General features: G+C 39.1%; 1 protein-coding gene across 1 annotated transcript in view; it reads left to right on the top strand.

The window, feature by feature from the left end:
• LOC133977574 (integrin alpha-5-like) overlaps positions 1–13,150 on the top strand; it is a 48,392-nt gene that overhangs the window by 29,256 nt on the left and 5,986 nt on the right. The window contains exons 19-26 of the mRNA XM_062415771.1: positions 5,375–5,442; positions 9,906–10,056; positions 10,490–10,582; positions 11,053–11,132; positions 11,514–11,594; positions 11,705–11,810; positions 12,716–12,874; positions 12,988–13,095. Coding sequence (XP_062271755.1) covers positions 5,375–5,442; positions 9,906–10,056; positions 10,490–10,582; positions 11,053–11,132; positions 11,514–11,594; positions 11,705–11,810; positions 12,716–12,874; positions 12,988–13,095 — 846 coding nt within the window. The remainder of the gene's footprint in view (positions 1–5,374; positions 5,443–9,905; positions 10,057–10,489; positions 10,583–11,052; positions 11,133–11,513; positions 11,595–11,704; positions 11,811–12,715; positions 12,875–12,987; positions 13,096–13,150) is intronic.

Genomic DNA, 13,150 nt, shown 5'->3' with positions numbered 1-13,150 from the left:
TGCAAAAATGTGTTGGCCACACCCACACGCACCACCCACCAGGGCTTAAGACCTGGATCTGCAGTTGTGCCCTATCTCAGGAAAACTCCACATTTGTAATTTCATGTGTTTCAGATTTTTATTAGATTGTGTATTTCATTTGATTACAGTGCAAGAAATCATGGACTGAAATGCATCATTTAACTCAGGAAGTCGACTTGGTTTAATTGCTACACAGCACTTTCACATCCAACAGTGAAGGTTGGACAAAAATGTTATTTTTTCTTTTTCCAAAAACTGTCACAACGAAAAACTTTCACATTAAATAGGCTAATTTCATCTCGATTGATGGCCCCAATCAATCCAAATATGCATGCTGTCAGCTAATGAGTTCAGTGTAAATCAGACATTAGTTTATACTGTCTACTGCTTGAATATGATGTTGGAAAAGCCCTTTTTAGAAATTTAGGGTTGAGAAGTCTTTCCCAAATTTTAAACCAGGATATCCATGAGGCACTGTGCCCTTTCATTTGTCTTTGGAAGCTAAAATCTCACAAGGATATGAAGTGTATCTGTGTCGACTTGTAAAGTGTATCTATATATTGCATTACCACACTAAACATCTAGACCATACCACTCATACAGCCACACGCCTTGCATTTTATGACCTAAACAGATGGTCACCACAACGATTACCAGCAAAGAGAGAGAGCAGAACACATGGCCTGATGAATATTTTCACAATACCTTACCAACACACGTTCAACCTCTCGAAAACCACAGCGAATCTCCCACTGTTTACATTTTGCGCACAGGAAATTTATTTGAATGGCAAAGACGGAGGTTACAGGCCGCCATCTTCAAATTGAAATCAAATGTAAGGCCCCCTTTATAGTGCTGAACCCCATATGGTTAGAGGTTGAGGGTCAGAGCTGATGGAGCGAGAACTGATTACTGCACTCTGGTCCCCATCGGTAGTTTTTTTTCTTTGTTTCTAAGAGTCGGAGGGTTTATGGAGGACTGGCGAGTCATGGCTGTGCAAAAACACAGAGGGAGGACTGACAGCTCTGTTTGGGTGGGGCGGCGCTCGGCCCTCAGACATCTGGTTGTGGTTTGTTTATGTATGTTGCCAGTGCTCTCCTTCACCAGGCGAGAGCCGTAGCCCTGAAAGCGTGCACATGTTTATGTGAGTGATATAAGGGGAAGTGTGTATGTGATGTGGCTGTGTGTGTATATCATGTGCTTGTAACTGGCTGTTTTAAACAGAATACACCGAATTTTCTTCTTTCTTTTTTTTCAGCCCAAAAACTTTTAAGGCAACACTATCAATCAAATCTGTTGTCGCTCTCTCTTCTCTTCAAATAAAATCCTCATATGAAAGGAACTGACGGACTTTTGATCCACTGCTCAGTGAGCCTAAGTGATGAGAACACAGATGCAAAAATCATCAATGATCCCAGTAGAGTGTGGGCCCTGATGCTTCATGCTAACACTTTAGTTTCCACTAGGCACTTCCTGCCTTACTGTGAATTCCCATTTCAGTGTCAGTCCATGTGTTTTATAGCATTGTAGATCATCAGCACTGACTGGCTGATAGGTTGTGCATTGTTATGTAACTGTATGTTATAAGTTATGAAAAAATGAGCATAACCCATTTACAACACCAGGCAAGTTAATCTGAAAATCCTGTGTTTGCTGCCATCAAGCTGTTAAATGTTTAATATTAAGGCAATTATGTAGCAAATGTACTATGGTGTAATGATAAATCACTGATGGGTGTGGTTTCAATCCAACAGACCACAATTCTGACACAGCAAAGCTTAAAGTTATAATCTTTGATCCTCCTTTTCCTTCACTCAAACCGCATTTATGACAATTAATGGATGCTATCGTTAAAGATCCCCTTCAAACATGCATTAAGACTTTTAAATACTTTGCATGGAGAATGTGAAAACTTGGCACCTATATTACCAACAATGCAGCTTTATCGATGAGAAGCTCATTTGAAGATTTGGTGTGGTATGCTAGTAGCTGCTAATGTAGCCTCGAGTAGGCCTTGGTATCAGTACTTGATACCTTTAAGGTATAAATTGATACCAAGTATTATGGAAACGTCTCCCGTCAAACGATACCGGCAATCAATCCTTTTTGCACCCAGAGCTAGAAAATATGACTATTTATATGATTTTTATTTGCCAAGGTATATGCATGCACATACACACATACATGGATTTATAAGTGCATGTGATGTATGCTGTGACCCACATGCTAGTTTTGAGCATTTTGTATTTAGTAAATGTTAAAGATCAAATGTATTTGTGCAACAATCTAATCATTTAGATGTAGAGGAGTGGTGACATTTTATACAATTTAATGCTTCTATTAACATGATGGGTAAGAATAAAGTACTCAATTAGTATCAGTATCACTTTAAGAGTACTGGTACTGGTATTGTAATTTTTTAAACGATACCCAGCCCTAGCCTCGAGCCATTAGCCTCAAATAGAGATGAGGAGCAGGCTATAGAGGTATGGTAACCCTTTAGAGTACTTTAAGTTTGTTGTCTTAAGCCATAAACGACGCTCTCAAGTGACATCACTAGAGGCAATTTGTGCAGCTCTCTGTAGAGGCACAAATTAAATTAAACTTTTTCACATATGGAGTAATACCCCCCAAAATTGAGTTCCCCTTGTAGCTATATGCCATAAAGATGAGGTACCAATTGATTACACTGTTCCCAAGTAAGGATTTGACTATAGTTATAATAGTTAATTCATATTCTTAATTTGTTAGTGCTCCACAGTCACTGAACATAATCTTAGCATGAAGCACAGCCAATGATCCACCAGGTATACTTTTAAAGTCTGTGTTTTCTTGGCTTCAAATCCCTAAGTCAGACAACATGCCAGCAGAATGGTCTATTCCTTTAAAAGCTGGAGGGAAACATGGGTCACATGGATCAAATGAATAGGAAGATGTGGAGATGAAAGTTAAAAAAAAAGATGAAAAGTGTTCAGATGGAGGGGAAGATAAGTTGGGACTCATTACTTGATCTTAGTAAGTCTATCATAAAGCGTGTGTGCTCCTGTCTGTTTGGTGTTAAATGACCGATAGCTTTTGGGTCCCGGCTGAAAATAAAACCGGGGACTTGAATGAACGATCTCCACTGAGACATTGTTAACCATTGCCAGGCTGATTCTTTGCACTCTGTAGTCCTCCATAGCATTCTTTTAGGATTCTAATGTGTCCCATATGTTGGAGAGAAGAGAGTACGGCAACAATGACAGTGCGGCTCAGTGAACTACATAGGGGGAAAACAAATGGTGGAGAGAGAAAAAGAGAGAAGAGAGTATAAAGAAAAAAGCTCAAGGGACACTCTGGAAAAGACAATACCGTCGAATCAAATCTCATTTATCTGTTCCTGCGGTTTTTACCCAGTCATCTGTCACGTACGACTGAAGAGCAGATTTAGCCCTAACCTCTTTAAAATTCAAGGGTTTTTACTCCTTTTGATCGAGGCTTTTCCACAAAAATGTAATACTTGTTTAGATGGAATTAATCATCCTTTCATTCTCTTAAACCTTCACCATGTTTTCTCTGTTCTCCCCTTTCTTCTTTCCCACATATTATGTTCATCCTGGAAACATGAAAGAGTTCTTCTTTCACGCAACTTTTTGGCATCTAATTGTTGCAAATATTGTTACAGTGTTGTGAAGGTATTGAGGATGTGTATACGCTATTTTCTCTCATCCTTTCATTATATCATGAATCTAATTAATGGCAGCGGCACCCGAATGAGTTTTGAAGTGGGGAGGGGCATCCAGCTTTTGATGACATAATATGCTAGTAAACTTTTTCAAGTCAATTTCCTTTCAATCTCACCACAGCTTACTGTTTTTGTACAACTAAAATATGGTGAGCAATATGGTAGCAGCTTCTTTTTCTCTTTTAGCACAACGGTCCACCAACAAGCAGCTAAAAAGAGCATCCTGACTCCTGTCCCTCGTGTTACACTGTAACTAATCAACCAGCCTACTTGGCAGTAGGTTTTTTTAAATAAGACTCCAATGAAAATCTTTACAGAGACTTTACATCTAATATGCCTACTAACTAGGGGCGTGCATCTCTTCAATATAAGATGATCCAATACGTATCTAGATACATAGAGTACGATACAATTCAAGGAAGATACATTTGGAACGATTCGATACGATTCAATACAGTCCGTTTCTTGTTTAAGTAGACATTCATTTTACATATAATTAACATACGTCAATCCTTCACATGTGGCATTGCTTACCTTCAAATAGATATATTTTATAAAAAGTATTTTTGTTACTTTTGACATGTATCAGTTCAGAACCATGTCATTGTGTTTATTACTGTAATACATTGCACTTTGAGAACTTTGCAAAGCCCCTCTGACAATGACAACAAACGTAATATTCAATCTTCACTATTGGCACAAATTAGAGCCAAAGAAACTAGTAAAGCAGATGAAAACATTTGGAGAGAGTTCTGTGTAGGCTCAGATCAGAGAACAATGTCACAATGTCAGTGCATGAGCCAACAGAAGAGAGTTAATGCAGCAGTAACAGTAAGCCTGTTTCCCCATGTCGTCTCACTAAGTGAGTGTTGAGATAAGTCGTGCTTCCGCTGTGCTTTAGTGCTGTTTTACACTCCTTACATATTGCAACGGTTTTATCTAGTGTTCCTTTCTTCTTGTAAAATCCAAATCTCTTCCGAACTTTGTATTTCAGACTTGAAGGTGCATTACAAATCATGTCGGTGTTGTCGGACATGTTTGTCTTTCCCTCGCAAGCAGAGCGCTAACTTAATGTTACTGTGACGAGTTTCAGAAGGGTGTTATGAGAGAGAGACAGAGAGCTGTAGACACTGAGCAGACGGAGCTTTCAGCAGCATAGCTGATTCATAACTTTGTAATTGGGCCATTGGCTGATTCAAGGTACATTTAGACCAATCCAGGGGTCCGTGTATCGATGCACTCACATCTTTTAAATTTAAACCGATTTCTGATTTGTATCGGTTATTTGTTACACACCTACTACTAACTATAGAATGTAAAAAAACATAGTAAGCTTGACGTCACCAATGGGTTTGTGGACTGCCAATTTGATGCCTCAAGTTTGGTAATTTGTCACTGTCTTGGATTTTTGGAGCCAGAATGGGCCATAGAGGCAGACACAAAGTCAGATGCCCCCCCTTTCCAGTATCAGTGGTGTAAGGCTTCCTTAAACATGCACTCCCTCAAAAGCTTTTCTCTCTCTATACCTTTGGACTCTTTGTTCCCTGAATGCCTCTCTCTCTTTCAGCCATCATATCCATCCCTCGCTCCTCCCTCTTCCTCCATTGACCTCTATACTGTCTTTCCCAGGCCCAGATTCAGCTCGATTGTGGAGAGGACAACATCTGCGTCCCTGACCTGAAGTTGGCTGTTTATGGGTGAGATGAAATCACCTTTCAATTACTTTACCTGTTTCAAAAAACACAACTTAAACCCTCGGGCCATGCAATGCTAATCTACCACAGTTTCCTTCCTCTGTGACCAATATAACACAGCAGAGTTTCAACCTATACCAAGGAAAGCTCTTATATTAGCTATATGGAACAGACAGTGTCTGGGGGGTCTTTCTTCTGGTGTACATGAAGTGATGAATTATGTTTTTGGTTAGTGCAGACTGAACAGAAGAGGAAGAGCTGCATAGTTAGCATGAGCTACAGTTGCTGTCTTGGCTGAACAGACAAAGTAAACAACACTATTCACAGCAACCACATGCAGAAAAGATACTAAAGCACAGACCACACTGGGCACAGCAATATTAACTTAGGTTCTTCGCCATTTTTCCTTTTATAAATGTGTTTTGGCTAATGAGTTACTGAACAGTTGCCTATTCATGCATCCCACTATTATGAAGCAACATTAGCATTCATTCAGTGTTGTGTTTTTAGCCATTGGATATATAAATTCAATTCCTTTTAGCTCTATTTTGGTCTGCTGCTACTTGTTGCTCGAAGTAAGATTGATGAGAGCCGTGGGAGTGAACCAAGACAGTTAATGCTGTAATACTAAAACATTCATTTAATCCATTGGTAATATAAAAGTATCGATTCGATGCAACTTTAACTACACTGGAAGGTGATTGGTACCAAACAACACAGAATAAATATAATCAAGTAAATGAACCTTATGGGATTTTAAATAGTGATATTTTCAGATATTGTTTGTTATCCATCATTTTAAAAGTAAGTCAGGTATTATAGGATCGTGTGTCATGATAAAAAAAACAAAAAAGGTGGAGTTTTATGAATGTATATCATTTATATCATGACCACTTACCAAAAAATTATAGAGGGCTGAATGTAAATTTTCAAACGTGTGTTTATCGTCACTTACCTGTGGAGTTTTTGACCACTGTTAGCACTATGAAGCAATGTTTTTTTTATGGTTGCAACTAACGTTTTTTTGAAGCATTAATCTGTCAATGTTTTCAATGAATCGATTAGTTGTTTGATCCATAAAATGTTAGAAAATGGTAAAAAAAAAAAAAGAGCTTTGTTTCGTCTACAACCCAAAGATACTCAGTCTACTGTTATAGAAGACTAAAGGAACCAGAACATATTCAAATTAGAGAAGCTGAAACCAGAGAATTTTGACCTTCTTTTCTTTAAGAAAAGAAAAAAAGACTCAAAACGATTAGCTGAAAATCAAAAGAGTTGGACATCACTGTACATATTCCTGACGCTGGTTTCAAGTTATTCCACTGATTGAAAGTTGGCGGCTGTAAAGCTGTCCAGCAAGTGCAGGTCAGAAGAAAGTGCAAGCAAGCAAACATGGTTGAAAACAATGCAGGCTTTAATATATTCCAAGAATAGTTTTTTTTTTTTTTTAATGGTTTATGAGGTAGAAAACACATTCAAGTAATTGTCTTGGGTTACAAGAAAGATAGTTGAATGTGACGACTGAAAGACGATGAAAAAGAAGAAGCTTTGGAACGAGATACAAGAAGAGTTTAAGATGTGGAAATAAACATGATGTATGTTCTATGAGAGCATTTAAGACACAAATGATGGGTCACTTGTTTAAAACTCATACCATGCCTGCTCTAGAATACACATCTATCAGAAAGACTCCCGGCTCTTGGCACGCTCACATATTATTGTTAATTAATCATCTCTTCTTGTTTTTGAATGGACGTCAGCCACATATTTGGCATGAGTTTCAGTCCATTCACAAAGACACACACACACATGCACGCACACGCACACGCTCAGACTTTTTCCTCCCAGCCAGCCGCTGTTATGAGGAGTGTTTTGCATTACATGGCCATGTGATTTCTCTTAACTGCAGAAACACAATCAGCGCTAAAAGTTTCCCATGAAAACTCAAAGATCTGCTTTTGTAGTAGCCAAGGGACCAAACTCCAATGATTCAGCACTTTCACTAAACTGAATTTCCCTTCACTGACATACTATAAGACGCAGTGTTTCCAAGAATTTGCAAACAGTGGGATGTTTAACATTCACAACGCAGAGGTCTCGTCACCGGTGTTTGACATGTCTCTAGCTTCGTTATCCGCTGTTATATTTTCCCAGCAAATGAATCTCATTGAAGTTAACATCTCAACTATAAGCTGCACACTTCTCTCCGCTCTCTCTGCATCTGCTGACTGTTGGTGTTAGGCCATCAGCGTTGCTTCCCCTGCATTTGCTAAACTTGCCGGGCGCCTAATTAAAATCATCTGGTGGATGTCTTACCTAGCGAGGGGTCACTGCGTCCAGACCCTCTGAAGACAGGGTGGGGGAGGGGTGGAGGAAACATGAAATGAAAGACGAACCTCAAATTTTGACCCTCAACCAGACGCCTTTCTCGTCTTTCTGCTCAATAGAAACATGAATTTACTACAGCAGAGCTGTTTTGGGGGAGGGGGGAAAGGGTCGAAGTCGGAGGGCGTCGAGAGGATTTATCACTACACTGAAAGTGTGTTTGGCGCACAGGGGGGGCGTCACTGTGAACATACCGAATATAGGTGGGGGTCAGTTTCCTGAGACAAATCACAGTGATCAGATTTGGGTCATTTCCCAGGTCGGTCACGGACAGATACGCAGGAGAAAATGGCCTTTGGGGGACTGTCTAAAACACAGATGCATTGTCTGGAAAGAGTGCACGTCGCTGCTTTTCATTACGTTTTACAATCGCTTCTTAGGCATTTTAGTCATGCTTTGCACCAAGTGACTGAAAAAGAAGGCAGCAGTGGAGACAGCGTGAACTGTGCCAGCATATAAAGGCTGCTGTTTTCACTCATTGTAATTGTAGATAAACAGGCTGTTCTAGACTGACAGAAAATAATGGCTGTGTAATAGATACGCGCTTAATAAAAAATACATCAATCATCATCAGTACAACAGGCGCATTATCATTATACATTTTTTTATCTTGATTTCTTGATCTCTGGATTACATCTGTGTCTGAATTTAACCTCAACTTTAACTTGAACTTTATTTATATAGCACTTTAAACACCACATAGTTGATCCAAAGTGCTTCACACAGAGGAAAAACACAAAAAAACAAAAAAAACAATAAAAACACACACACAAAAAAAAAGAAAAAAAAGAAATAAGAAATAATACAACATTTACTGCAAATTCATTAATAAAAGTATATGGTCATATAGAGCACATAGAGACTTAAGGTGAAACACCTCAGCTGTTTTTTTTATTTGAGTATTTATTTTCGTCAGGCACAGTTGAAAGCTAGGGAGTAGAAGTATGTTTTCATGTGATTCTTGAAAGTCGCGATAATTTAAATTTAAGATATAGAATAAACCACACAAAATAGTCATTGTAAATTATAGAAGACATTGTATAGTAAATTAGTAGTGCTGATCAAGTTATTGATCTATATAGTTTGAGAATACTGGTTTTAAAACTCACTGGTCACTAGGGCTGGGTATCGGTACTCGATTAAGGTATCGACTGAAATAAATCGATACCAAGTAGTAATGAAATGTCTCCCGTCAAATGATACCTGCAATCGGTCCTTTTTCTACCCAGAGCTAGAAAATATGACTAGTTGTATGGACTTGCTCACAACCAATCAATACAAACGTTCTTCATGTTAATGTGACATGTGATTGGCCCACTGCCACAGCAGCTACAACCCGTCTGTGGTGGTGAAGTTGTGGTGAATTTGAGTTAGCGCACTTAACAGTTCAGCAGCCAAGATGCCACCTAAAAGCTCTAAAGTGTAGCTACACTAACCACCTGTTACCCATTCCAAAATATGGAATGGGTATCTAATGAAGTACTCAATTGGTATCAGTATCACTTTAAGGCTACTTGGATTGGTACTGGTATTGTCATTTTTTAAATGATTTGTTTAAAACAAACCCTCCAGAGTTCAGTAGCTTTAAGGCTGAACTAATCAATATTCATATTAGCAATCGATCAAATGACAGTGTGCAACATAGCATTACTTGTAGTGATGAACTCATAGAAAATAACCACCCGAGTCTGTAGTTCTTCTCAGCTCATTATTTTGGTTTGAAGGCCAACAACTTCACTTTTTTAGTTCAGTCTCACTGCTCTCATCAATCTCGCTTTCAGCCGCAGCAGCAGGCAGCTTTTTCAAGGGAAAACCTCTAAAAACCTCCTTTCAGTCCTCAGCAAGAGTGCTACTTGTGATTGACATAGTGAAGCCAAAACATAAAACATAAAGTACTAGGGAGGATGGTGATATATGAACTCTTTACTGTATATGTCTGTTTGATATCTGTTTTAATTAAATTGGTTTTATTAATCCACATCATAAAAAAGAGATGTTTTAGAATATGAAAGGGTGCATCAGTTGTTGCAATAACACATTTATAAGAAGTGTAGTGTTGACATTTTGTTTTCCTCTCTCAGTGACAGAACGGAGGTTTACCTGGGTGATGAAAACTCCTTGAGCATGACCTTCAATGCCAGGAACGAGGGGGAGGGAGGCGCGTACGAGGCCGAGCTCTACGTGGTGCTTCCCCCGGAGGCCGACTACAGCGGGATAGCGCGCAACAATGTGGTGAGGAGGACCGGGACTCGAGGACCATGTGAATCTTTGCGTGGTCACGTCCTCGCATATACTGTTTGCTTATCGCTTGATTTTTGTTTCCCACAAAGAAAAACTTGAATGTCGGGCTGTGTTGCAACTGATGTGGAAAAACCCACATTGTGTATATTCCCACCAGCATCTCAGCAGAGTACCAAGTTCCAACTATTAAAAAAAAAGAGGAATCATGTAGTGGCAGAAAACATCATTATCATTGTTAGGAAAGCCACCAAAAATGTAAATGTATTGAAATATCTTGTACAAATAAGATCTTAAATTTTAGTAGTTTTAAAACTACAAAATACAGACTCACTTCTGTTAGCAATACAGCTAACTAGTGACTAGTAATCATAGAACCTAAGCGGTGAAGACTTGACAGTAATTGATGTTTTTGTGTCTTTTCCAGAGCCTGACTCAGCTGACGTGCAGCTATGCAGCAGAAAACCAGACACGCTACATTGTGTGTGATCTGGGAAACCCCATGAAGCCTGGTACCAGTGTAAGAGCTAACAAAGCCCACATACTGTCTTTGGCCCTTTTCAGTTTTTTTAAGTTTCAGTACAATTAAGTCAAATTGTTCCTGCATGGTGAAATCACACAATACACACTCAGTTGTTACATTTACCTGATAAAAGTATCAAACTTTCATGTGGAAACAGGAATATAGCAGTAGAATCTTTATTGTCTGTTCATAGTGACATTTCTTTTCTTTCTGGCACTTTAAAGAGCAAAAACTGCTTTTCAACCTTTTATCACTACCAATAAAATCAGTTGGACTTAAATACTTGTATACAGGCCAGAGGCCATTTTTACATCTACTGAATGCTACTAAGTGAAAGTAGGAAAAGTATTGGCTGCCTTGTAAAGAACTACTGGAACAAATTACAGAACAAAATCAAATGTAAGACATCCCTTTGATTTCTCATGTTCTTTGGATTAATCTTGCATTTTCTGTGGGTTATTTCCTAGTTATGGGCTGGCCTCCGCTTCACTGTGCCAAGACTGAAGGACACTCACAACACCGTGCAGTTTGAGCTCCAAATACGAAGGTAGGTCTCTCTTTATAGCCAAGTACTGTATCATGAGTCACGTGTGGTACGTTTAAGTCCTTCAATGTTTGAACATCTCTTGAACTCCAAACATTGTGCAGGTATATTTTCAATTTAGTGTAATATTGATGCTGACAGATTTAGCTGATCTTTGGTTTTTGAGTCTGTTAAAATCCAATATCAGATCACATTTAAACAAGTATTAAATTAACATCTGTAGTATCTATAAGTATCAATATTAATTCTCTTCGGTTAAGATTTATTCCAGAATTAATGCTATCTTGACAAATCTCATTTTGAAAGTTAGTTTTACATGTTTTTGTTGGATGATAAATATATGTTTCTGAAACATCAAACTTTTGCTCATTGTGTATTTTGTAGTAAAAATGTGAATAATTCAGAGAGTGAAGTGGTGCTGTACGAGCTGGACGTGGCTGCGATGGCTGATGTCATTCTCCAGGGGTGAGACTTCATTTCTAACTCTACCACTACATCATTAAACTGTAGAAACATTCTTTTTATTGGGATTCCTGCTGAGGTTAATTGCTTAAGTTGGCGTTTGTTTGTTGCAGCGTTTCTCGACCAGACAAAGTCATCTTTCCCACTCCAAACTGGAGTCAGAGTCAGAGTCTGATGGAAGAGCAGGACGTCGGCCCTGAGCTTCAGCAGGTCTATGAGGTACGCTGTGATCTATTACTGACTCTTTCTATATACTTTGAGACGTGGTAGTTTTATGCTTTTTTCTGACATTGCAACAACTATCAAATGAGTTGCCTTTGACATTCATGCTTCCCAAAGGATAATACCTACTGACTTTCGTGATGTCCTGATTTTTCTAGCAAGTTAACATTTCTGACTTTTGGTGAAATATCTTAGTTGCTACATTATAGGCTTGGTACAGACATTCATAGTTCCCAAATGCACCACTGTCAGGTCAAAATGTATCCAATACTTTGCTTTATGACCAAATATCTGTATACAACAAACATTCCTGTCAGCCTCAACTGTACTTGTTTAGTGCTAATTAGCAAAGTTAGCATGCTAACAGGCTAAATCAAGATGGTGAAGATGGTAGACATGTAAAGGCAGAGAAAACCCCAAACACTCTAGCACTGAATGCAGGTATAATGTAATGGAATATCTAGAGTAGAATTATACCTGCATTGGGAGCAGATTTAGTTTTTTGGTCCAGCACCTGTTTTTTAAAAATGTATTCTCGATGTGTGCATCTACTACGTAACATTGAAGATGGTAACCATACCTACTTAACATCATTATGTCATTGTGAGCATGTCGGCATGGCAACATTAACATTTCGCTCAAAGCGCTGCTGAGCCTAAATACAACCTAACAGAGACTAACTAGCACAGCTGTAGACTCTTATCTGCTGCCCCATATCTGTTGTTTTCATTCATAATATAATGTTATCACTGAAAAGGCTGTTGGATTAAAATTGAATTCAGTCAATTATTAAGCCATCACAAATCTATTATACTGAACTGCATGAGGTGGGCAGTGTGGCTGACCTTCATGAAGGTGTTGCAAAAACAGCACCAAACTTGCACTTATCTCCTCTCTTTCAGTTGGTGAATAATGGTCCCAGTGTGGTCAGCCAGTCCACATTAGAGGTGAGATGTCCTCTGAGGGCTCACAACCACGAGCTGCTCTACCCAGTGGAGGTGGTCACCGAGGGGCCGCTCCGCTGCTCCTCCAATCACACCTTCAACGCACTAAAACTCAAGGTGACCACACACACACTCATACACACACAAACAGCCAGTTACTCTCAGTCTATTCTTGGCCCTGAACATTTGATTGTGTTTATTAATGACCCTGACAATGTCCTTACATGCAGCTCCAGCCTCCAGCAGCACCCAGTCCCACGTCACTGAAATCCAACACTGAGCACCACATCCAGAGGAGGGAGGTGTACAGAGATCCTCTGGCTGAACATGGAAACCTGGTGAGATAACGTGGAATAGAAAGGAAATCCAGATATAAGGAATGATTGGGGAAAT

This window comes from Scomber scombrus, chromosome 3 (genome assembly GCF_963691925.1).
Source record: "Scomber scombrus chromosome 3, fScoSco1.1, whole genome shotgun sequence".
Taxonomy (NCBI): domain Eukaryota; kingdom Metazoa; phylum Chordata; class Actinopteri; order Scombriformes; family Scombridae; genus Scomber; species Scomber scombrus.
The sequence above is the reverse complement of the archived record's forward strand: the minus strand, read 5'-3'. Positions and strand labels throughout refer to the sequence as shown.